The sequence below is a fragment of the Toxorhynchites rutilus genome, chromosome 1 (assembly GCF_029784135.1).
Source record: "Toxorhynchites rutilus septentrionalis strain SRP chromosome 1, ASM2978413v1, whole genome shotgun sequence".
Lineage (NCBI taxonomy): Eukaryota > Metazoa > Arthropoda > Insecta > Diptera > Culicidae > Toxorhynchites > Toxorhynchites rutilus.
In genome coordinates, this window is record NC_073744.1 from 36,420,260 (window position 1) to 36,447,025 (window position 26,766).

At 39.8% G+C, this 26,766-nt stretch overlaps 1 protein-coding gene across 1 annotated transcript in view; it reads right to left on the reverse strand.

Annotated features, from left to right (window-relative positions):
* The window catches only part of LOC129766986 (ETS-like protein pointed), a 281,564-nt gene that overhangs the window by 247,843 nt on the left and 6,955 nt on the right, over positions 1-26,766 (reverse strand). The window contains exon 2 of the mRNA XM_055767589.1: positions 5,308-5,692. Within this exon, the coding sequence (XP_055623564.1) occupies positions 5,308-5,679 (372 nt within the window). The 5' untranslated portion in view covers positions 5,680-5,692. The remainder of the gene's footprint in view (positions 1-5,307; positions 5,693-26,766) is intronic.

Consider the following 26,766-nt stretch of genomic DNA (forward strand, 5'->3'; position numbering starts at 1 on the left):
TAACATGCAAGCGAAAGAGTTTATTTTAATTTTATTTAAACCATATAACACTGCGACCAAATACATTTGGTTCTGTGATTTTTCAATCAAGTGTAGTTAGCAGGGAAGCTTCTGAAGATTATTCTTCCCCATCAGCAGGATATTTTCGTATCCAATATTAGATGCATAAAACCTTGTACCTTCAACGTAACGCTCTCGTTTTCGAAGTCCCCCAAATATTCATTTTTTCATTCATTCAGAATGGATTCAGATTCAACAACACTAAATCAACGATAGTCCTACGTCACCATTGCGGTTATACCATAGATATAACCCACTCCCTGTTTTTTTTTGTTTCGACGAAAATCATTTGCCGGCCCATTTTTCGACATCTTTATATGCGGCGAAGTGCTGCTATACAAGTGCATGAAGTGCATTGAAGCAAAAAGATGATAATCTAACGGAACCAGATATGGAGAATACGGCGGGTGCGATAATGTTTCCCAGTCAAGCGTTTTCATTGCGTCCTTCACGGCTTCAGCAGTGTGCATCGGTGCGTTATCATGCTGTAATATCACTTTACCGTGTCTGAATAAAACTTAGGGGAAAAATCCAAAGGAGGGTATGCAACAAATACTCTGCATTCGGAACGAAACTCGACATTTTCAGTACGCGGAACAACCAGAAACAATGTTGTTTTTTGTAGAATTATACTAATATATTTTTGAAATTCAATGTCAAAAAAATACCTATATATCAAATCGAAGGAATGCATACAACACTGTTAGCAACATCTAAAATATCAACCGAACAATTTCAATTCGCACGCATGGCAAAAGGAAATTTTAAACTCTAGAAATTAACTCTTAGTCTTGAGCACGGCTGTTGAATACTCGCTGGCTGAAGTGAGTCCAGAATAGAAGCCACGAATAACATATATTTATACTCTCACCCGGTGCACTCTTCGAGCAAGAGCTCACCTTAGTGCGATTAGTGCGAGCAATGCACGATTGCCTCACCGCTACGTCTGATGCTCGTTTAACGGCTCCGTTGGAAAACCACAAGACAAAGGGCCTGGCCGGGTAAGGAAGAAAAAAGTGCCCCCAAACCAAATCATCCGCTCTATGGAAAATTTTGTATAGAGTACTAAATAATAAATTTTGACTATTTTTTGAACCCCTATGAGATTCAACATGGGATCTATATATCTATAGACGTAGTTTTCAATGTTTTAAAATGTTAAAATTCTCAAAAAAATCACACATATCTAGGAAAGATGCAGGAACACATCTAAATACGAATTAGAGTAGTATTGAAGCTCTAAATCGCCAAAAAAATTAAAATATTTCAAGAATTTTTTTAGAAATTAAAAAATGAAAACTTCCTTTTTTACCATAGATCCTTTGTTAAACCTCATAGGGGTTCAAAAAAATAGTCAAAATTGCTTATTTAGTACTCTATACAATATTTTCCATAATGCGGGTGATTTGGTTTGGGGGCATAGGCCCTTTATGATAAAATTCGATTGAAATGCAAATCATCCAGTTCCGTTCGCGGCAATAAGTTTAGTTTAGGAATACCATTGCTGATATCGTTTAAACCTCGTATATTTATTCTTCTAAAAAAAAATTGAGATGCGTATATTTATTATCTCACCCTTAAGGTCTTAGGGTACTTAGGGTACTTAGGACTGAAACTAGGGCTGCAAAATGTTTGACCAATATACCCATTTTGGAAAATTCATTTCTTTTGAATCACTGAGCCGAATTGCGATCTTTAACATGAAAAATGATGCTAAAATTTCTTTAAAGTTCTGAACTACACTCCAAGTGTTTACTTTTAGGGGAAATCCTTAAAAAAATGTAGTTTTCCGTGATTCAGAAAGACATATGTTTTTCGTTTTTGAGATGTCTAAACAGAATTTAGTTTTTTTTTGCTGACGAAAATACTCATATATAAAATTCTATTTCTATTAAACAAACTTTCTGAGGAACTAAACTGGCTACTATATGTCTACTTTAAAGCAAACATTTTGAAAAATTCCGTTTTCGAGGTTTTCGAGGTGTTGATACCAAGCAACCCTAGTTTTTTATATGCTTTAGACGTAGGCCTATGGCTTCGAATTTTATATACCGGGTGATTACCCTATACAATATTGAAAATTTATTTTTGTCTCAAATTTTCTTGCTGATCACATTTCCGCTCAACATTTTTGCATACAATTCAATCATTAAACGGTATAGTATGTTTTTTTCTTAGTTCTAACAGGTTTTTTTTCGGACAAAGCGTATCGCGTTACAAATTTCCCCAAAGTTTCGATGTGAGCTTGGTTTGAAGAATTTAATGTTGATAGAAATTTCACCAGAGTGATGTCCAGTTTGATGTGTAACCGCATTCAAAGCGCATCTTTATCGCGTAGATCTTGCTACTAACTTTTTATGCAAATGTGATCAAGGATATTATGTTATCGAACTCGATTTTTATGGTCGTATAGAGAATTTTGCTATGAAAGAACTAAAAAAAATGGGCACACGGTTTAAATATTACAAATTTTTAAACATCGGTATATTAGTACATAAACAAAAAAAAATATACAGTGATTCAAGCGAATTCGTAGATAACTTTTCACTACTTCCGAAAGTCGAAATCAAGCTTTCAAAACATTATATTTAAATAATAATATATACATTATTTTAAAGCTCAAACCATGAGCTTTTAAGATATTCTACGAACATATTTTGATGTGGATGATGTGGATGTAGTAGACAAAAATATCGAAAAGTAATAAAAAAAACATTTTTTTCGTTTTTTTCAAAGTTTCTTTGGATTAATAACATTTCTCGCTAACCATATTAATAGCAAAGCCAGTTAACCTTATCAACCAGCTTTCATTCGGTTTTCATAACATTCAGGTAGTACCTTCCCATACAGAGATATTTTTGTTTGAATGAAAAATTACTTCTACGTCTTTGATGATGAATAATTCAATAGACAATGATCGCACAGCAAATCGAAACGTAGTTTTCAAATCCGAATTTATCCAACCTATTATATGTTTTATCCGATAAGTCAAAATCTGCACTATATTAAAGGTGCACTTCGACGTTTATTGTACCAGAAGTTCAAAATGCTATGCGTACTTTCAGAAAGAACGATTCGTAACATTCGTTTTCATATGAGGATTGCAAGGAGTGATGATACTCACTAGAGATGTGCCATCCGCTCATGAGCTGTTCATTCGAATCGCTTCATCATAGTGAGCGGATTCGGCTCGCAATCAAAAAAACGCAGCTCATCAGCTCATTACGGAGCTGGAGCTGATGAGCTGTTGAGCTATTGAGCTGATGAGCTGCTGAGCTGATGAGCTGTTGAGCTGATGAGCTATTGAGCTGTTGAGCTGATGAGCTGCTGAGCTGATGAGCTGTTGAGCTGTTGAGCTGTTGAGCTGATGAGCTGTTGAGCTGTTGAGCTGATGAGCTGTTGAGCTGTTGAGCTGTTGAGCTGCTGAGCTGTTGAGCTGTTGAGCTGCATAGCTGTGGAGCGCAAAAGCTGCAGAGAGTGTGAATTGCGAGACGCGAAAGGATTTTTCGTCTCCCGCGCTTCATAGTATGACGTCAGTTTGTTTTCGAGTATCCCTCTTCGTACTTTAGCTTTAGCAGAGATGCCAGATAGGAAAAAAGGTTTTTGTTTTGAAGATATTCAATCGTTCGTTACTTCATCCAATTTTTCTTATATGGCCAAACAAAATAATACACATTATTATATGCTTGTAAATAAATTTAATATATTACATTGTTTTTTAAACATTATTGTGGAAACACATACATTTATTTCCGCGTGCTGAATCAAAACAATTCAGAAAACCACCCGGCATAAATGTTGATGATTGATACTGGTCCTTTTGTTACCTTTGTGATCGCGAATAATTATATCTCGTTGCACCTATTAGTGGATTTATTTTTATATCCTCGGATACAAAAAAAAATCTCGATGGTTTTTTTTTCAAAAAACGTTGTCTCGGCCAATATTCCTGGAGGCATTCTATTTGGCTACTGCTGGTTTTTCTGTTGTTTAAGTTCAGCATATCCTAAGCATCTTCTATGTTGGATTTCAGCATTCAGTATTTGTTGTATATTATATTATTAGAATTCATATCAGTTTTAGTTTTTGTACAATTACGAATTAAATTCGTTTATTTTTTGCTTTCCGACTATTAAAGTAATGCACACTATGCAATGTCCCATGGTGATTACGTTTCATATGCAATTGTGTGGACAACTGCAAAATTCAACTGAGCTGAAGAGCTGTTCCAAATGAGCAGCTCACTTGTATGAGCTGAACGGCTCTGAGCCGCTCACCATGATGAGCTGATTTGCCCATCTCTAATACTCACACGTGTACATACGCATTCTCACAGATACATGTGGCTCCTCATTGGCTTAGTTGGCAAAAATTTTGTGAGTCCAAAAAACTTCGGAAGAACAGAAAGAAATCGATTTTTTTTTCTTCCCGATATTTTTATCGTCTTCATTTACACATGTTTAGGCTTTCAAATGATGTATATATATTATTATCTAAATAGAATGTTTCGAAAGCTTGTTTTCGACTTCCAAAAGTAGTAAAAAAGGATCTACATGGCGGAGTACGAATTCGAGTTACTGTACATCTCAAACACAAAAACAAACAAGTGTTCGTGAAATTTCGATATTTTATGCTAAAAAACTGACGTAGTCCTACGTCAACAATATAAGTCATCACAAAATTAAACGCCATTTCTTCCCATCTGGCATCCCTTCGTGAGTACATGATTATCGGACGTTCTTACACGATATCGATTGTAATAGTCGCGTGGTAACAAAAATATGGGTGACCAACGCTTACCCAATTTCAACCCGAATATTTTTTTCGCGTTCTGATTAGCTCGAGACTCTGATAAGATAGTGTACGGCGTGTCTGTGAGGTAACCGTGAACTGTGCGGGAATTGGGAGACGTTAGCGCCCGGCATGATTTCGAGCGTTCGATCAATTAATATTCTACGACTCACACTTCCTTTTTCACTGGAAACTGATTGCATACAATTAGTTCTCTGGCTAGCCCATGGAGTCGCACCCTTCGCTAGTCAACAGTATCACACACAGCAAGTGCTTATTCTAACCAAATCCGAAAAAAGAGCGAATAATCTCTCCTGTTGATCATATTTGTTTGACTCTTCCTTCCCATTCAACGATCGATCACGTACCTAATGATGACCATAAAAATGTAAATAATAGTGACAAAAACCCGAGCTGCATACTTATCACCCCTCCAGGCAATGAACGCACACTCACCTGCACAAACGTCGGCAGAAAGCTGACTGATTTTTTCATGTTTTTCTTCGTCTTCATGAGACCTCCTCCGCCGGAGGATGGCACCAGAGATGGCGGTCTTGTGGGAGACTGCTGTTGCTGCTGGGGAACCAAGTCCGCGTTCAGATGCATCATTTTGCCACCGCCAACAGCAGCAGCAACGTTGGCACTGGTGGCCATAAACAACGCTGACGTCGCCATGCGATGGACAATCGGTGAGAACCGGAGGGAGAACGAATTCGATTGTGGTGACGATTGCGTTTGAGTCACTACTTCTTTGAGCGGTGCCTCGTAGAAGGGAGCCTCCTGGAGCGAGTAGTCCGCTAGTGCTTCGTACGCTGCCTCCAATTCCATTGCTTGCGCGTGCCTGTGAAAACGAAATGAAAAAAGAAACCAAAACCAGAAGATTAGATGGTCTGCAGACGAAACAGGTGGAGAGATCCAAAACGAGAGCTAATTTCGGTTTCAAGTTGATGTAATGAACCTTGCCGCGATCGCTCGATTGCTTTCTGATTGAGCGACCGCCCAATCGGGGAGCAAATTATGCCGGCGGTAGGAAACCACAGCAACCAGCGCGTTCAAATCCACGACCACGATCGAATCTATTTCTTGAATCATCGAGCTTCTTTTTTACTTTTTGTTTCGATCAGAAAATTCCATCGAACCATCACGAAATTGGATACTTTTTCACTATTGCTGCCGGTGGGGAAACTTAATCCTTTCTCCAAAAACGTAGACACAAAGACACAAAGAGCGGTGGCCAATGCTTGGACGCCATTATCCTTTCTATTTCCAGCGGTTCAGTGTGTATGCTCGGGGACAAAAAAAGGAGCAGACACTTGATCGCACATCGATCGGTGAACTTTCCTTCCCCGAAAGTTCGTTGCCATGTCCCAAAAGTGTCGAATTACCAGATCTCTTCACATGTGCGCAAAGGCCGTGTGTGTGTGAGTGTTTTAACATGTGAACAGTTTTGCTTGTCATTCTTTTCCCCCTTCTCTCTTTCCTACTGTCTTATTTTTCGGATTGACAACAATCGAATGATGGTTCAGTCGTCGCTAGAGATCGATAAATCATGACCACGATCGGGACAAGCAGATGACCTAGAAGTGCGCAAACGGTGGGAAACGTTAAAACGATATGTTTATCACGTTTTCCCTCCGACAACACACACACACACAATCAAACTGGTTGACCTAGAGAATAGCAGATCTAGGAAAATAAACAATAACTTGGCGCCACCATTAGGAGGGTGTCTACAGAACGCTTTGTCATAACAAACACACCAAATTTCACCAATAAAACCAGGATTGCGAAGCGAAAGAAGTCTAGGTAGGATCAATACCCATCCAGAAGAGGGTCATAAAATACACTTGTTTATGGCTGCCGTTTTGACTGGAGAAATTCTCATCCACTGATACTGTCACATAAGGGATTTCGTACTTTCCGGACCGGATCGTCGTCTGTTCAAATTTAAACGATCGGACGCAGCTTGCATCCCACGCTGGAGCAATCGAATGCTCACGCGGGCATCCAATTTGTCTGCCGAGTGCGGTGTCATTTTTACGTCCTCTCGAATGAGGTGTTAAACAATCGCTTGCCGACTGGCGGCTGTCATATTTTGCCTTAATTCCAACTGACATTTAACGAGTTTGTTCTTTCAGCGCATGCTGCTCATTTCGCGAGCGAACGCACATCTGTTGGCGAGAAATTTATAACACATCTCTCCAACTCTTTCCCAGCCCGACCTCTGGCATCCCGTCTCCTGGACAGGGAGTTGGTCTAATTCAGACAAACTTTCTTTGTTATGACGCGAAACACAAAAACTGCTAACCAACCCATCCGAGCCAGTCCAGCTGTCAGTTGGTTCATGTTTGTTTGTTTTACGTCAGCCTGTCACTGAACGTTTCAGCCGCCACCAGCGTCACTGCACCCTGGCGAAAGATGCGAAAGAGTTATAAATTATTTCGGAAAATATCCTTTCGCTGCAGAAGCTAAGCGGATAATTCACCGTCGGTTCGCTTTGAAGAGGATTTTCGATGAAAAATGTGCCATACACATCGCCCGCCCACCCACCACCTTCGTTGCCAAACAAAGGGGTATAATTTATTCAACACGCCAAATTCCACCACGCTCTTTTGTTTTGTTTACAAAACAAAATGACGGTGATGGGCGTCGCAAATGGGAAGCGCACGATCGCGCGCGCGAAAGTGCTTGTTTGATGGTTTTATCGACAATATGTGGCACTGTTTCCCGGAGGGGTTATTGCTGTTGTCCCGGTCAGTTCCACAAACAGGGAATGATTGATCGCGACGGGAACCATAATTTCCTGGTTTGTTTTCCCCTGTTTTTTTTTCTTTTATTTGTAGCTGTCTCCAATTCCGTTAACATAACGACAATCAAAGCTGAGTCGGGCGGCCGTTTGGAAGGTTCTTAATTGTGGTTCATAAAAACGGCAAGTGCCGGGTTGTAAAGGGATCTCAATAGCTTTGAGAAGGGGAGGATGAATGCCCCGGGTTGGCGGGTTGTTTTGCTTTGATGATCGGACGGCTTCGGAGTCAGCTAATGGATGCACGTCGTTTTGCTAATTAGATTGGAATTACCATATAACGGGGACCATCTTGATACCCATGATATGATCATAAATTGTGATAGTTGGATGGCTAATCAAAAAGGAAGTGGAAATTTGAGTACTGTCCATTCGGAATAGCGTACTGTCAAAATTGGTCGATCAGCAGCTTATTTGGGCAAGTTCCCTCGGTGTTGTTATAGGCTGCATGGTGTATAGCAAAAATTCACAAAAATGAAAGTCTTGAACAACTCATTTCTCTCTACCGAATTCGCGAAACTACAATATAAGCCTTGTGCAAACAAACGAAGAAGAGTTGACCATCGAACGAGAGTATAGATGAAATTTAAAAAAGGGTGGATTATATCCAGGGTTGTACAAAAGTACTCGCTGCTTGCATATACAGGTCGGACTCGATTATCTGGAGTATTGATTTTTTTCACTCCGGATAATCGAATCATAAAAAAAACAAATTTTCTCTCGGTAAACGTAATATAATTATGATTTGAACTTATTTATTTAACGGTTTTATCTAGCTTGACCCGTTTGTATGTGTGTGACTCTGTAACTTTGTAACTTTATCTGTAGCGCTGTACCACATTAATAGAAATTTAACCCGCTTCCTGTTAACAAATTGATCTGAAATTTGGAACCCCATCAATATGTAAAGGGTGTGTCACATCAAATTGCATCACGGAAAAAACGCTGTAGAAATTCGCCCCGTAGACCGATCCTTTTGAAAATTTTAGACAGTAAAATAAAAACGATTAAACAACTTTTGGCATTTTCTTTTTATTCATACTTCGAGCCCAAGCACGTATGCTCGCACCTTCCTCTTTACCCCGTCCATAAGGTTCTGTACAACGTCAGGTTGTAGTTTTTTTTGAACAGAAATCCATTTTCTCTTGAAGTCCGCCTCCGATTTGACAAATTTTGGGTTCTTCCGAAGGGCCAGCCTCATAATCGCCCAATATTTCTCTATTGGGCGAAGCTCCGGCGCGTTGGGCGGGTTCATTTCCTTTGGCACGAAGGTGACCCCGTTGGCTTCGTACCACTCCAACACGTCCTTTGAATAGTGGCACGAAGCGAGATCCGGTCAGAAGATGGTCGGGCCCTCGTGCTGCTTCAATAGTGGTAGTAAGCGCTTCTGTAGGCACTCCTTAAGGTAAACCTGCCCGTTTACCATGCCGGTCATCACGAAGGGGGCGCTCCGCTTTCCGCAAGAGCAGATCGCTTGCCACACCATGTACTTTTTGGCAAACTTGGATAGTTTCTGCTTGCGAATCTCCTCCGGAACGCTGAATTTGTCCTCTGCGGAGAAGAACAACAGGCCCGGCTGCTGACGAAAGTCCGCTTTGACGTAGGTTTCGTCGTCCATTACCAGGCAATGCGGCTTCGTCAGCATTTCGGTGTACAGCTTCCGGGCTCGCGTCTTCCCCACCATGTTTTGCCTTTCGTCGCGGTTAGGAGCCTTCTGAACCTTGTATGTACGCAGGCCCTCCCGCTGCTTGGTCCGCTGGACGAATGAACTTGACAAATTCAGCTTATTGGCGACATCCCGGACCGAACTTCTCGGATCACGTCCAAACTGCTTAACTACGCGCTTGTGATCTTTTTCACTGACGGAGCATCCATTTTTGCCGTTCTTCACCTTCCGGTCGATGGTTAGGTTCTCGAAGTATCGTTTTAGTACTCTGCTGACCGTGGATTGAACGATTCCCAGCATCTTACCGATGTCCCGATGTGACAACTCCGGATTCTCGAAATGAGTGCACAGGATTAATTCACCACGCTCTTTTTCGTTCGACGACATTTTTCCAAATTTACGAAAAATTGAAAGTGAAGCATGGCCAACGTGATCTATACACTCTTATCTGATTATAAGCGAAAGCTGAAGATATAATTCTTAAAAATTAAATTTCTACAGCGTTTTTTCCGTGATGCAATTTGATGTGACACACCCTTTATATCAAGTGAATGAGATTTTCTAGTAGAATACAGTTATTTATGAAAAATGCAAATCCAAAATGGCCGCCACCACAAAATGGCGCCTTATATATATATATTTTTTTTCAAAACCTCATCAGTATGGGTATCAAATGGAAGTTCTCGACTAGTAGAGCATAGCAGATCATGAAAAATTCTAATACTACCATTGATCTATTTTTTACAAATATTGACAATAGGGTGATCGAGACTATTATTGACAGCAAAATTTGGTTTTAGATAGTTTTGACGTAGATGTTTCTGCGATAAAACAGAAAAAAACGCATAAATGTTGGAGTAACTATTCGAAAAGCACATTACAATCTATTTTACGGAACAAACTAATTCACATTGGAGAACGAACCTCTCTTCATGAGGCTGCCAAAAATCTAGAAGAAGCACTTTGCTCTTCAGTGAAGTCGTTAGTGACTAATAGAATGTCTGAAATTGGACATATTGGAAACAAGTCTTGGTATAATGCTAAGTTGGCTTCCATGAAACGAAAACGGGATCAATATCTGATAAGAGCGAAACGTACTAAAATCATTGATAACTGGAACACGTACAAGATATGGAGAAATATTTATGTGCGTGAATTAAAGAATTTGAAAAATAAATTTGCCCAAAATGAAATTAGTTCAATTCAACATGATCCAAAGAAGCTGTGGAAGAAAATTAAAAGTTTATGCAATCCGGGCGGCAGTAATGACATAGACATTGTTTTTGATAATGGCACGGTCAATGACACCGAAACAGCAGAAAAACTGAATAAATATTTTACGTCAAGTGTACAAGAAATCCACAGAAGCATTGTTTTTCCATCGAGACACCTTCATTTTACTTTCCCTAGCCTGTCTCCCCAATTGAGATGTTTCAGAGTCATTGACATGGCAGCACTGAGGAAGTTGGTGATGGATTTAAGAAACTGTGCAGGAGTTGAAGATGTCAGCAAAAAAAAGTGTTGATAGCTGCTTTTGATATTATCAAGGAGCATCTTCTTTACATAGTAAATGAATCAATGTTCCGGGGCGAATGTCCGCATAGGTGGAAAAATTCTATCGTCATACCTATTCCTAAAATCCCAAATTCGTCTAAGCCAGAAGACCGTAGACCAGTTGACATGTTACCAATGTACGAGAAAATTCTAGAAATAGTAGTTAAAGAACAGCTTTTGGAGCATATAACTAGAAACGGGATTTTGGTTGATGAACAATCTGGATTCAGGAAACACCATTCGTGTGAAACGGCTCTGAATTTGTTGCTATTGAAATGGAAGCAAGCTATCGAGAAAAAGAAAGTTGTTCTGGCCGTCTTTATTGATTTAAAAGATTTAAAGAGTTATTTGAGATTTGAGAGTTACCTCTACGGGCGAACACAGATCATTAGGTATAGAGACTGTAAATCTTCGGTGGAACCAGTTGATTAGGGTGTCCCTCAAGGAAGTGTTCTGTGGCCATTATTGGTCTTGCTGTACATAAATGATATTAAACAGGTGTTAAACTATAGCGACGTGAACTTGTTTGCTAATGACACAGTAATATTCGTTGTGGCAGATACTTTGGAAGATTGTTACACAAAAATGAACCATGAACTGCAATATCTAGATGACTGGTTGAAGTGGAAGAAGCTAACATTAAACATTGATAAAACTAAGTACATGGTTGTATCGACACGTGTTGTTGAAAGTAACAACTTTAATATAACTATTGATGGACAATCAGTGGAAAGGGCGTCATCAATAAAATATCTTGGTGTTATTTTAGATGAAACACTACACTTTAATGAACACATAAACTACACAATAAAGAAGGCAGCTCAAAAATACGGAGTGCTTTGTAGAATAAATCGATTTCTGACCTTTGAAAGTAAAATGACGATCTACAAAGCATTGATTGCTTCGCATTTTGATTATTGTGCATCCGTTTTGTCCCTTGCAAACAAGAGATAAATGCAACGAATGCAAATACTACAAAACAAAGCCATGCGCTTGATATTAAAATGTGATCGGCGAACTCCACGGAGATTTATGCCTACAATGGATGTCAATAGGTCAGATAATAAAATATTGCACGCTTACGTTTATATTTAAAATGACGAATGGAATGACACCGAATTATTTACAGAATATTATAACATATGGAAGAGATATAGAAATAGGCATAGAAAATTGATATTGAACAAATGCAAAAGAAAATTAACTTCCAAGAGTAATGAACTTCATTTAGAAGGGTCGAATGTGAAAATTGGAATGAAGCTGGGGATAGCCAAACCTGAATACTCGTAAACTCTTCTGTGTAGTATAAGGTTACAACGAGATTTTTCATGGTTGTGGCAGATCTGATTGCAGATTCCAAACACGTTTGTCCCTAAATTATGTAGAACCTGAAGCGTCAGTAAAACTCATTTGAAGGGTCTAATGAAGAAGCTGGGATGGTGCTGGGGATAGCCCAACCGGAATACTCGTAAACTTATCTGTTAAGTAGATGGTTATAACGAGATTTTTCTGGGTTGTGACAGATCCGATTGCGAGTTCCAGTATACATGTTTGTACCCCGATTATGAAGGGCCTGAAGTGTTGGCTAGAAGTAGGCTCGGGTTTGCTCAGCTGTCTGGGCTTGATAACGATCGCATCAGCAGACCGTTATCGGGAATCTAGTAAGGCGGGAAGATCCTTGTAAATTCACGGCTGATACGGACATAGGTATTGGGTTTAATTTCCGATCGGTCAAGGATTTTTTCGGGTTGGAAATTTTCTTGACATGCCTGGGGTTTTCCTGCTGGGCCTGAATTATCGGCTAGAATTAGACTTAGGTTTGCTCAGCTGTCTGGACTTGATAACGATCGCATTATCAGACCGTTATCGGGAATCTAGTAAAGCGGGAAGACCCTTGTAAACTCACGGCTGATAAGAACATAGGTATGGGGTTCAAATCCCGATTGGTCAAGGATTTTTTCGGGTTGGAAATTCAGAGAGGGGGGAGGGGTCTCGGACTATCATAAGAACCTTCCCCGACCTCAAAAACCCCTACATACCAATTTTCATTTCTATTGGTTCAGTAGTTTCCGAGTCCATAAGAATCAGACAGACAGACAGAAATCCATTTTTATACATATAGATGCACTTTCTGATTCCTTTTCCAGGTGCGAATCCAGGATATGTTGCGGATGTGATAGTGTTTAAAGTGTTTTTAGTGTTAAGTTTTAATATTTTGGTGTTAAGTGTTTGATTTGATTTATGGAAGATAGTGATCTGGAGAAATAAATGTGTTTTTCTCTTCTTTATCACATATCCGAATGTTAGGACCGGGCCGGGCCGTAACAAACATGTTATTTGCAAGTGAATCAAGAATCTTGAGCGAAAATTGAGTCTGAAAATAAATTTATATTATAATGACGAGTTTTAGTAGTCAGTAGTCAGTAGTCGAGTCAACTAGAAGATCAATCAATGGAGTGTTCTGCAATTGAACCCACGAACGTTCGCTAAATAAGAAAACGTGAATGTTCGAAAGAATACATATCAAAAAAATAATTTTGGGCAGGTCGAAGTCCACCGGATCATCTAATGTTAAAAAAAACGTTAGAGAGTTTTTTTGGTTTGAAACTTTTTTGGTTTTGGGCTACGCTTGCTTAAAACTCGTTCTCAATTTAAACTCAGGAACGCAGTTAATTCAACTGATATTCCCAATTTCACCGTGTCCTTCCTTTATTCAGACAGCGAAATTTAGTTACACTCAAATAGTTAAAAAATAAGTAAAAGATTTTTTCCTGAACATTCATAATTAACATCTCTTCGACTAGTGCTTTGACACGATACTGATATTTCTTGTCTCCTGAGCTGCAATTGTCAAACGCGCTGAACCAAGTGATGTACACAAATACGCCAACGAGAATACAGTGAAGTACAATTCGTGGTTTTTTGAGAATATCAACTGAAGACCCAACATATATGTGTTTGCATTTTAAATGTATGGAAATAAAACGGATCCATCAAACTAGGTGCAGAAGACCTCTAGAAACATCAATTCCACTCGTTTGCATCGAAATGACCATCTCGTGTTATGCACCCAAATTAGCGTTGGCAGAAAACATTTAATCTTCGGCAGAATTTTTTTTTCATGTGCTGAAGGGTGAAATTAACGAATAGAAGCATCTTTTTCAGAAGCTTTAAAATGTTTGTATGTATGGGAGCAGATATTTCTTTTTTTCAGACTGAACGTCAGCTTGGGATTGTATCCAAAAAAAAGTCCAAACGATGTCAAACTGGGATCGAACCGACACCGGCTGGAATGCAAGGCTGTTTCACATGACTGTGCTATCCACATAGCCATTGGTGCTGATGCGTAAATGCGTAATATTACACCATATGATAATATTACACCATATTATAAAATATTATACAGTCAACTCTCCCTAACTCGATTTTTTGTATCTCGATATTTTCCCTAAAGCGGACCTTACACGCTCAATATTATTGATAATATGATGACATTTGAGAGCATAATGACAGCTGAACATGGCCGACGATGCAGAAATCCGGATTTTCTGATTTTCGAGCATGAATATCATGACATTTCATATGGATGCATGATGTTGACGTTTTACCTCACGGACTTCCAGACTTAGTTGCCAGATTTGCAAGCGGACATTTAATTTTTGTTAGTCTTTTTTGCGATTGCAATTAAAATTTATAAACTACTGAAATTGTAGGAATCTTAAATGAAAGCTTTTGGTTTGGAAAACTAATACTATTAATAGCAAAATACGGTATTTTCACGATACAGATCAAAACCTCAAAGTAAACTGGCAATGTGATGGTGAGAGAGTGGATGAAACTTAACAACGTTTTAGGATTTTTTAACGTTGAACTCGGTCATTCTTTGCATAAACGAGCGGGTTGTGTGTTTCTTCAAACTCCGCTATAAAATTTGGAGAATGAGAAGATCTGGGAAAATCACAGATGAGAAAAACATAATGTGTTAATTCAAGCTACAGTAGATGTTCAGTCTAGGAACAAAGACTAGGTTGCGTTGGACTGTATTTTCGGGAACTTCTGAGCTCGGGACCAATTGGCAGAACGGGTGGAGCTCTCGTCGGGGATCGTAGTTGGATGCGGGTTGATTCGCTGGATCGGAAGCCTTGAGAAAGGCTTTTACTCTTTCGGAATGGTTAGAATGTAGAAGAAAAAGATGGCGGCAAATAATAACTATAAACTGTATTTCTTTTCTCTTCTACAATTCTATCTTCTTTTCTTCGGTTCTGTTCGGCTGCTGCTGCTTTTCTTGTTGGTTCTCCGATGTTGTCGTGGTGATGGTCGGTGAAATTGTGGTGGTTTTCGGGCAGCGCACCTCGCTTTTAAAGCAAGTGCGAATTGCGTTGTTATCAATTTACTCCGTTGGTGGCGTGGCATACGACGTTCGTAGGCGTGGCATATGATCGGGGTTTTTCTCTTCCGTTGGGACGGAACATACTCCCCCAGCGAGAAGATCAAGGTTCACATTGTTTCGGTGCGAGTACGCATCGATTTTCTTCGTTTGATTAGCACTGGTTCACGTTTCACTGCTATTTCAATTATTCTTTTCTTCTTGAGTGCAAGCGGGTTAAATAGTATCTGGTTTACATTGTTCAAATATGATGACGTATCAGTTGGATATGTTGTAAGAATCCGTTCTTCCTCTGACCGGTTTGCTCCAGTCCAGATGATAATTCCAAAGCTCGAAATATTTTTTTCGTTTAGTATTGGGTGATCGGTAGTTGGATTCCACTTTAACGGCAAGTGATTTTTCGTCGAGAGATGATTCATGTAGTAAGCAGAAAATGTTGATGGCGTTGTTCGGCTTTCGGTTTTTGTTAATTTTCGATGTTACTTGCTCTTCAATCGGTGACACTGATGACAATTTAGAACACCTTTTGTGGATCGGGAAATCAGCAGTATTCGGTTTCGTTGTTGGTTGGTGGAATGGCTGTTCGTTTGTTTCTGGTTCGGAAATCGGATTCTTCTTGCGTGTGTCGTTGAATATATTTGCAGCGACGGGTAAATTTTCGCATTCATCTCGCATGTTTCGGGTTGGTTCAGCTCTGGCACCGAAAATAGTTTTACACTCGTAAGGCTCCATCTTGGGGTTGCCTTTATATTCGTCCACCTGTCGGCAATTGTTGAGTTGGAGGTTCTCGCAGTTCAAATCCTCACACTGCGCGTTCAGTTTGTCATTTTCCTGAAATCGACTTTCTTGTACGATTCTTTGCTTCGCTGCTGGCACTTGGAAAATTTCCATGTGGGACGCATTTTCCTCGAAAGGGATATTCGATGTAAACCTATTGGTAGGTTCGCGGAAATGTGTAAATGTAAGAAGTTCATTGCATTGTTGTTTTTTTGATATAACAGAAGCGTCTACAGTCTCTTCTTTTCGTTCCTCGATCGATCGGACACACTTTTTGTTCAGCGGCTCTCTAATCGCCACATTCGATTGTTGGCTCACAATTTTCGACAGCACTGCGGTACTTGATAACTGTGAAAATTTTGGCGTCTCCATCGCCATGAGCAGCGATTCGACCATGGCAGTTGTCGAATCGAACAGGTTTTCGAAGAGAATATATTCCTGTTCCTGCCGATTAATTTCACTCACGGGAACAACTGTAACAATCTTACTGTGAAAACGAGAAAATTCATCATAGACGTATTTCAGCTTCTTCATGAATACTTTCAGCAGCGCTAGCGTTACTGGAACCTCCACATTATTTACTGCGTCGTGGATACGGGACACTTTTTGCATCACGTGTTTTCGCTGCCGGAATAATGGTGCTAACTGCTCCATAGCTTAACTGACGGATAATTCACTCACTGTAATAATGTTCTCGAAACGGTTCACTTCTTTCGTCCTTGTGTTGACTGTACTTCGTGCTACTTTCGTTTTATTGCGCAGCGAAAAATGTTCGGCAATCCAGCGAGGGGATAATTCATCGTCGGGAGGATGTTACTGCACTGATGTTGCTGATGTTGTTTTGCTGTTCGCTGCGTAGGGTTATTTTTGCTTCGTTATCGACTCATCGGCACATTGAATTTGCACTTTTTCTTCCGAGAAGCTTTTTGCTTCTTCTTTTTTTTTTTTTTTTTTCTTTCGCGCACTGTTTTGTTTTCGTTGTAATCTATCGGAAAAATCTCCACACGTCCTCGGGAAGGGCACTCAGAAGTTCCAAATCCGGTTCGTCAGGACCATGTTCAGTCTAGGAACAAAGACTAGGTTGCGTTGGACTGTATTTTCGGGAACTTCTGAGCTCGGGACCAATTGGCAGAACGGGTGGAGCTCTCGTCGGGGATCGTAGTTGGATGCGGGTTGATTCGCTGGATCGGAAGCCTTGAGAAAGGCTTTTACTCTTTCGGAATGGTTAGAATGTAGAAGAAAAAGATGGCGGCAAATAATAACTATAAACTGTATTTCTTTTCTCTTCTACAATTCTATCTTCTTTTCTTCGGTTCTGTTCGGCTGCTGCTGCTTTTCTTGTTGGTTCTCCGATGTTGTCGTCGTGATGGTCGGTGAAATTGTGGTGGTTTTCGGGCAGCGCACCTCGCTTTTAAAGCAAGTGCGAATTGCGTTGTTATCAATTTACTCCGTTGGTGGCGTGGCATACGACGTTCGTAGGCGTGGCATATGATCGGGGTTTTTCTCTTCCGTTGGGACGGAACAGTAGAATTCAGTTTATCCGCGGAATAGTCAGGCAAACTCACCGCGAATAACGAAAATCGCGGATGACCCATTAAAGGACTAAAAAAGAGATGCAAACACGAAAAAAGATGTTTCAACATATAAACTATGTTTTATCAGTACAGAAATCATTAAACTATCCATCTATAACGTCGTGTGCACTCGTGGCTAAATAGTGTAAAAGTCATGACCACAACAAAAGAGCATGGGCCTACTACTCACTAACAAACTCCGGAAAGGCCTATTGATTTACTATGGCACTCGGAAAGGCCTATTGATTTACTATGGAACTCGCAGTCGCGAATAACCCACAAAAATCAGTTAATCAATTGTTAGAATATGGGTTGCATTTTTAATCAATAATTCATTGTTTGTTAGATTTTTATACGGATTTTGAAATTTACCCGGTGTATTTTTACGCGGTTTTTGGAATTTACGCGGTTTTGACGAAAATTTTTCCAATGGAAATAGAAAGGTATTATTTCTGGAATTATGTGTATTGGTAATGTATCATACTTATATCTATTTCTCCTCAAAGGTGGTCATGTTCGTTGATAACTGTACAGCGCACCCAAAATCTCTCCGACCAAAGCTCAAATCGATAAGTTTACAATTTTTTCACAAATCTTCACTTTCGTAGCTCAGCAGCTGGACATAATCAAGAACCTGAATCAGTACTATTGCCATCTTCGATTAATTAGTTCGATAAGTAAAACGAAGACTGCAAGAAATGGAGGATATTTGTCCTTTTCATCCTTTATGTTATTCAGCATTCTTACTGTATTTTAATGTACTCTAGGACCCTTCAGATATACCAGATATAAGGTGTTTTTCCACATTAAGGGAATGAATCAAAAATTCAAATTCATACCATAATTGGGACACTTACCCTAATTTACCCTAATTTATGACATAAAAAAAATTATGAAAAAATGTTCTGTATCTCGATACCTCCCTAACTCGATTGTCCCTTTGAATATCGAGTTAGGGAGAGTTGACTGTATTGAATTTTATTTATGTAGTAAATCGGGACGCCAAAACGTTTGCTAAAAATTAATGTTGGATGTAGGGTTGAGTATAATTGAATAGAAACAGAGCAACCCTACACTTGAACGCAGCGATAAGTATTTTGTTTAGCTATTCATCCTGAATGGCAAGTGCAAAGTGCCGCTCGTTGCATTTTCACCCGCCGCCATCAGAGCAGGCTATTCCCAGTCAACCGAAAATCCATTATCCCTTCGAGCAACTGTACAGAACGAAGCAAGCAAGCGGTTCCAGGCGCACATATAAAAGGGCAATGTTCGAAATGTATACATACACACAGCGCAAACAACAACAGCAAATCGAAGTCATCGGAAGAGCCTTGCCCTGTCCGTTTGCTGGTGCCTTATGTCTTTCCATAGCCCGAAAAGTCATCACGTGTGGCGATGAAGCACCACGAGGAAGAAAGCAACAAAAAACACATTGAAACAACAACGGAGGGATGGATGCTCGAATCAAGGGATGCGGAGTGAATTTTTAATTTATTTTTGTTTCTCTTCTTTCGCTGCGCAGAACATCTCGCGGAAAGCACTGAAACCCACAGATGTAATCGTCAGCATCGTCGTCATCATCCGCATCATCATGCCTGGACTCCGGACCGGAGATGCGGGAGGGAAAAAAAGAAACAGCGGATCAAGAACAAAGAACCCAAAAAACGATTCAATTTCTAAACAAATCCTCGCCCCTCAACTCTCGTGAGAGCCGGACAACGGAACGAGAAGAAGAAACATCCGTAAATCAAACATATGTTGCCCGGTTCTAGATCTTGCAATGAAAGCCCCTTTTCAGCTACATCGCATCCCAAGGAACTGCTGCAACTCCGATCAAGGAAGCCCCGCGTAGGAGCTGGCGGTCTAATCAGTCATTTCTCCCAACCGGTCTCCCGCATGGAGGCAAGAAGAATACCAATGCTCGAACTCGCGACGAATCTAACGGTGCCAAATGCGATCGCAGCCTGTCGATCGGATTCGCCGAAGTTGCGCCGAGATGATCGCGAGCCCTGGCTGCAGCAGCCAACGAATCTCCCACGCACGCAGCCGTCTTGTGTTTGTTTTACTTTCAACAAGCGCGCAGTTTCTGTGGGCTGAACGATTCGAGTGATGCAATTTGGTTGGTGCCCGAAACGGGGTCGGTTCGCTAGCCAACCAAAGGTTATCGTTTACATATTTCAAGCTTTCGTTCCAAAAAAAAAAGCAACAACTGCCGTACTCCTTTTTCGTCTTGTGTGTTTCTTATAAATTACCAGTCTCGAAACACATGTTACTTCATCCTTCCACTTTGCACTACTCATCGCCATGCACTTTGCAGCATCCTTTTTTCTTCTTCTTTGTTTCCCTTGTGATGTTCTATAGAGCTAACAAATGTGGGCATTTATGGGAATCGGGAACAAAAGCAATTCGATAGATTGCCATCCTTCTGTATGCGCTGTGAGTGATCTCTTTCTCCTCTCGAGCTTATTCTGATCAGAGATGCCGGACTCATTTGATTCTAACGAGAATAAGGATTTGTTGACAAAAAATCTGTACGGATTTCTGTACATATTCAGTTTCGCTCCCTTCAAGATCAGAGTATAATCTGATTTCGAAGGGAGCGAAAAAAGACATACAAAGTGGAATACATATCTACCATTCAAATTTGACAACTGATCTTATCATCTGAAAACTACCTGAATACTGAAGATTCTTTTATTGTTCAAAATAAATATTCGTATTTGAAGCCATTATGTACAAAAAAAAATGAAAAAGTTAAGAATTCCTATGAAACGGATTTACACCAAAAAATATGGCATCACTTGTTCTGAAGGTTTGAACCGAGAGATGTGTACGCCGTGAACCAGACGCCTTGAAGTTCGGTTCAACTTTCCGTTTCACACAGTCCCCGGGATCCCATTGTCCCTTTTCTCGTTTTTCCAATGTGACGCTAGCCGACGGACATTTCGCACAACATTTGGTAATTAGCTGTCGGAACAAGTCAACCCAACGCTTTGCTCTTTCTCGTTTTGGATAACTTCGTTTGAGATCCAATTTCGACTTCGAACTTCGACTCTGGTTTCTTTTTCCCCCCAGTTCACGCTTGCTTGCATGTATGGGTGTTTCAGCAGCCAAACGAAAATAAAATCCCAATCGCAGGTTCATTTTCACCGCTTCGCCTTGGCGAACGAAACCGAATGACAAGAGAAGAACGAAAATTCGATCACCGTTCCACCGCAAGGTGCTTATTAAACTGCTCTGTTGAAACTCTGACCCCCCGAACATTAGGGCTTCACTTTCTTTCGACAACCCCGCGTGACGGATCGATCGAGAGGACCACAGTCAGCCACCACCTTCTGTCGACCTGTTGTGTCTCGCGCAGACTGACCGATCGCTGCCCTGGGAAAGTGAGGCTTAGCCGAACTTGACCTGGAGTTGTTCGGTCGGAGGATGGCACGAAGAAGAATAAGGATTCGGCATTTCGGCAGCTGCGCTGCTAATTTGCCCTCGCACCACTCTGCCGCCGGATCCGTCTGGGATACCGACGATGGTGTCGATCACTGGCTCCGATCGTATTTGCGTAACTGGCTCAACCCGAACCGGCTAGGGGGCAGGTAGCTATGATGCAAAAACGATCTTGGAGTCATGCAGGGTGGGAAGGTGCTGTAAACTAATTGACTGACAGTTTATCACATTGTAGTCGGAGAATTACACCGAAAGGATCAGAATTGAATATATTTGACAAAAAAAACGATCGATACCCAGCGAGGTTCATTCGGCGGATTATATAAATAGCTATTCGAATGTCAATCCGAAAGTGGGATTCAGTACTTTTTAGTCATACGTTACTCAAGCAGGAGGCGTACAGAATACGGGGTCCAGCTGCTCTAATATGTGCTAATGGCGGCTAACATATTCATTCCATCATCGCCATCGGGCCCGGATCTGGACTGCAGCCTGCGTCGTATCTTATTGAGATTTCAGGAAATTTGTATCATAAATAATCGAAAGAGTCCGTAGGACTTTTTGTTGGAATTTTTAGAAGTATGTAGATTGAACGGTGCCATCACGTTGTCGAAGAGTGAGAAACAGATCAACAACGATCTGGTTTTGTTATTCATTGAACGGTTGATAAACACGTACAATCTGTTGCATTCGAAATCGGGAAAAAAATAACCCTGGTTTAGTTTGTGCCATACATGCATACATCGTGGGTTTTTCACGATCTTCTTCGGGAGAGACTCATCTCTCTAGTGGAAATTTATTGTTATTGAAGCCGTTATTATACTTTTATGGTCATAAAATGTGCCATTCATAATCGGGACACGTGAAATGAGCTCTAACTCTAAAACAAGAAACATTCCAACTGCTCGAACAGTAAACTATGAAAATGGAAGTATTGGGATGGGGAAAAAGAAATCCATTATTTTTTTACCTAAACTTCAAGTCATTATTTAGCACAGCTTACCGATTTAGATCCAATATACAGCGTTTTGTACCATAACTTTGTGCCATTTTGAAGGTAATTCCACTATGCCTTTCATACAGAAACTCCAGCCGTTATTGGTCTAAGTTACAGGCTGTCACAATATCAGAACCATAAACGCTGTTCACATTTACAGCTTTGTCGAAAAAAAAAACGGCAAAACATGATGTAATTTCTCTTTGACGCATTTTGTTTTGCCAATGTTTTAACACTTTTTGACAAAGTCATAGCATACCCTCAATCTACCACCTATCCTGCTTGAATGTCATAAGGTATCTAAACTTCGCGGTATGTATTTATCTACACTCGTGCTCCAATGTTAACCGAAAAATTTTTGAACAATTACGAAGAGATTGCGGATGACTGGCTTGGCGATGTCAGCCATATTTCTTTTACCTTGTACCTGCAGCGACTCCAGAAGCGTTTTTGAAATGATTACAGTTACAGAGAAAGTTACAGTTACAAATAAAAAAACAAGAACACGTCCCGAGACCTCTCTAAAATTCCTACAAATTTCTTTCTTAGTTTGAACCTGTGAATCTGGATCTATTAATATGAATCTGTGAATCTAAATCTGTGATTCTGAATCTGTGATTCTGTGAATCTGTGAATCTGTGAATCTGCGAAACTGTGGATCGGTAAATCTGTGAGTCTGAATCCAAATCAGAATTAGAAATTGGCATTTGAAATCTGATTCTGAATCTGAAATGTCAAGCCTGAAATCTAAAATCTTAAATCAGAAATCAAAGATCTAAGATCTAAGATCTAAGAAACTGCGAAACTGTGGATCTGTAAATCTGTGAGTCTGAATCCAAATCAGAATTAGAAATTTGCATTTGAAATCTGATTCTGAATCTGAAATGTCAAGCCTGAAATCTAAAATCTTAAATCAGAAATAAGATCTAAGATCTAAGATCTAAGATCTAAGATCTAAGATCTAAGATCTAAGATCTAAGATCTAAGATCTAAGATCTAAGAAATCTGAAATCTGAAATCTGAAATCTGAAATCTGAAATCTGAAATCTGTAATCTGAAATCTGAAATCTGAAATCTGAAATCTGAAATCTGAGATCGTATGTTTTGAATTATACTGATTCTTCGGATTCCCCGAATTGTTTGAATTTTGTCTTTGGACTTTTTGAATTCCTTGTTTTTTTTTCATTCTTTGAGATTCTTCAGGATTTTTTGGGAATCATTGGGATTCCTTCAGATTCTATGAAATTATTTAGGATACTTCGGGATCTTTTGAATTGAATTCTGTGGATTCATTAGATGCTTTGTACTCATTGAATTCTTTGGATTCGTTGGATTCTTTAGGTTTTCGAATTCTTTGAATTCTTTGAATTCGTTGGGTTCTTTGGATTTTTCGGAATCTTTGGATTGTTTGGACTCTTTAGGTTCTTTGGATTCCTTTGATGCTTTGAATTCTTTGAGATTCTGTGGATTCGTTGGAATCAATATTTTTTGGAATTCTTTGGGGATCCTTAGGTTTCTTTGAGATTCTATGAACTTCATTGGGATTGTTCGAGATAATTTAAGATTCTTCGGATTCTTTGGATTTTTTTAGTTTTTTTTAAATTCTTTGCATTCATTGGATTCTCTGGATTTGTTTCATTGGATTTTTTGGATTCTTTGAATCTTTGTATAAATTGGATTCTCTGAGTTCTATGAACTATTTGAATTCTTTTGATTCCTCGGATTCTTTGAGTACTTGTTGTATTTATTGGATATCATTTATTTGATTTATTGGATTAAATGAATCCTTTGGATTCTTTGGATTCGTTGATTTTTTTGGATTTTTTTAATCTTTGAATTCTTTTAATTCCTTGGATTCTTTGAATTCCTTGGATTCATTCCGATCATTGTGTCAAAGAATCCAAATAATTAAGAGAGCCCAATAGATCTTTGGATCTTTGGATTCTTCCATCATTCGATATTTCGAACATTCTGATAATTTGATAATTTGATAATTCTATCAGTCGATCATTCCCATTTTTATTACTTTTCTCATTCCTTTTGCACCTTGTGTTACTTTAGGTGCGAGTTGAAAACATCGCACCAAACTGGCGAGCTGTCAAATTTTCAGCGAACAGAAATCGGCAAATTGCACTTCAAGTGCCAGTGGATGTATTGGTTCGGACAAAAAGCCTTTATTGGGTTCGGGTATTGACCCAGAAAAACATTCATCGATATGCTTCAATTGGGATGATGATTCAATGGATGATGATGGAGTTCCAGGTGGAATAACGCACTTCGAAAATTGAAACTAAATATATCAAATTCCTTTTCCGTACACAGGTCGAACTCGATTATATGAGTATACAGACTCGATTACTTGTGATTCGATTATATACAATTCTGGACTCGAAACAAAATTTGTTGGAAAAAAATATTTTTTTACTTTTCAAATATGACCTATTTCAAGAAAAAAAAAATTTAACCTTCAACGTTAAGGTGAAATTTAAGTGGAGGAAAATCGTGATTTTTGAAGATTTTGCTTGAATTTTCACCAGGAATTGTTTATGTCAATATTGCAGCCAAATTAAGATTTATAGAAGTTGGGTATCAATCAAGTTTAATTTCGGATCGTACTTTTTAATGTAGAGCCAGTTTGAGGCAACAGAGTCCGGAACAAAAAAAAAGTTCTAAAGCTCTGTCATTGTTGAAATTTCAGAGAAGGATTTTTTCATCAAATATGATCCTCTATCACCTCCTGAGAGAACCTGAATAAATTTGTTTTTTTACGTGTGAGAAAGGTGTTTTCTGACTTTAAGGGAATGAAGGAGAATGAAAAAAAAAATGAAAATTACAATTAGAATTAGAAGCTCATTCAGTGAACAGTTCTGGGATCCAACCGCCGAGCGTTCGCTCGTGGTTGATCGGAAGTATTCATAAAAAAACAATTTTGGGTGAGACGAAGTTCGCCGGGTCCCAAAATTTTTAAACGTGTGCTGTCGAATACAATATGCCATCAACGGAACGAAACGACATGTGCTGAGCATCTTTGCTAGCGGAAGAACAAATGTAACCTAAACAAATACAACTACAATGAGTTCCAACGACACAACTCAAAACACCACTTGGCAATATTTTTACCATTGCCACTCTCCAAGGTACAAGGTACTTCACAGCTGACCACAATCGAACGTGTTCTTTCGATCGTTTTCCATACAAGGAGAAGGTTGTTCCTTGTTTGCACAATTTCTTGGTTATGCGCTAACACACATCCGCTGTCAGTGATGCGTTCGTTCGTTCGATCGAAAAGTCACACAAGGGCAGAACGGAATCCCGACCCGGTATCCTACTTGTGAATAAATTGATCCCGAAAAAAGCTCCGAAATAAGTTTCACCGGCAACAAATTTCATCCATCCCATCGTAACCTTGAACGACAACAGCTCAAATAAAAGCGGTAATCCCCCTTTTTCCACAAACGAGGTAACGCATTTTTGACTCTGCTGTAAACAATGAATCAACCCGATATTCGAGCAAACAGCGGCTCTCGGAAATCACGTAACAACCTCGAGACGGTTCCATCCGATTGACGTTGCGCATTTTCCGCTCCCTCCCGAAGCACCTCCCAAGGCGTCCGCTGGTTGCAGGCGTCCGTCACGTTCTCACGTTATTGACATGGTAATTTCTAAGATCTTCGCCTCTTCACCCCTTCCAAACTGTCACAACACTACAATGGGATCTCGTTTCATGTACTCCTCACTATCGGTACCTTTTTAATTCTGTTGTTTTTTTTTCACCTCCTTTCCAAACGCACGGACAAAAGCACCGCGGCTCAAGAGTGACGGCGTGAACTAATATTTGCTTAGTTGCTTCGTGGGTAAGTTACGTCACGTACAGTGACCAAAACACCCACCCAATATTCAGAATCGGAATGATCGAGCGTGACGCTTCACTCGAACTTGACGAAACTGCACCGAGAAAATGGTAACAATTTTGCCCCGTCCCCCCGTTCATTATCAGTGTCGTTGATAAACTTATCCAACTGAAGAATGGATTTGACCGCACCCGGCATTGGTAGTGACATACAGACATTGTTACAAACGGGGCTTTTGTTTTTACTATCGCAGTTGTGTTGTTATCTTATCGGCTGCTTTTCGCGAATTCCCAGAAATGAATGCTCGATGGGGACTCAAAACACGAAGGAACTTGGATAAAATATATGTAAACTACGATACACGCGTAATTTAAGTGCTATGCTTTAAGTGCAGTCATCACATTATGCGCCATTGCATTTTCGATACAAGCATGTTGCGCGCTTTAAACGCAAAAGGTGAGAAATAGCAGAAGGCGTAGAACAACTGCATGGTCCTCAATGTCTTCACAACAAATGAGAATTTTCAAAGTTTCTCTCAGGCAGAAATGTTAATAGATTCACGGGAAGGTAAAATGTTTAACATTATTTGAATAATAACTATGAACAGGGTTACCACATATACATAATATTCTGTATTTCACAGCTTTTTCGCCAAACTTCAGATACAGAATCTGTAGGGGAAGTGGGGCCATAGTGGTCACCCTAAGGATTATGCCCATTTCCTGCACCCACATTGTTCAAGCTAGCAAGCGGCTCTTATTATAAAAAATTAAAATAATACATTTTTCATCATAAGAAAAAATGTTGAAAAATCGAACTTTTTTTTGACCGGGAGGTAAAATGGTCACCTGGTGGGGGTGAA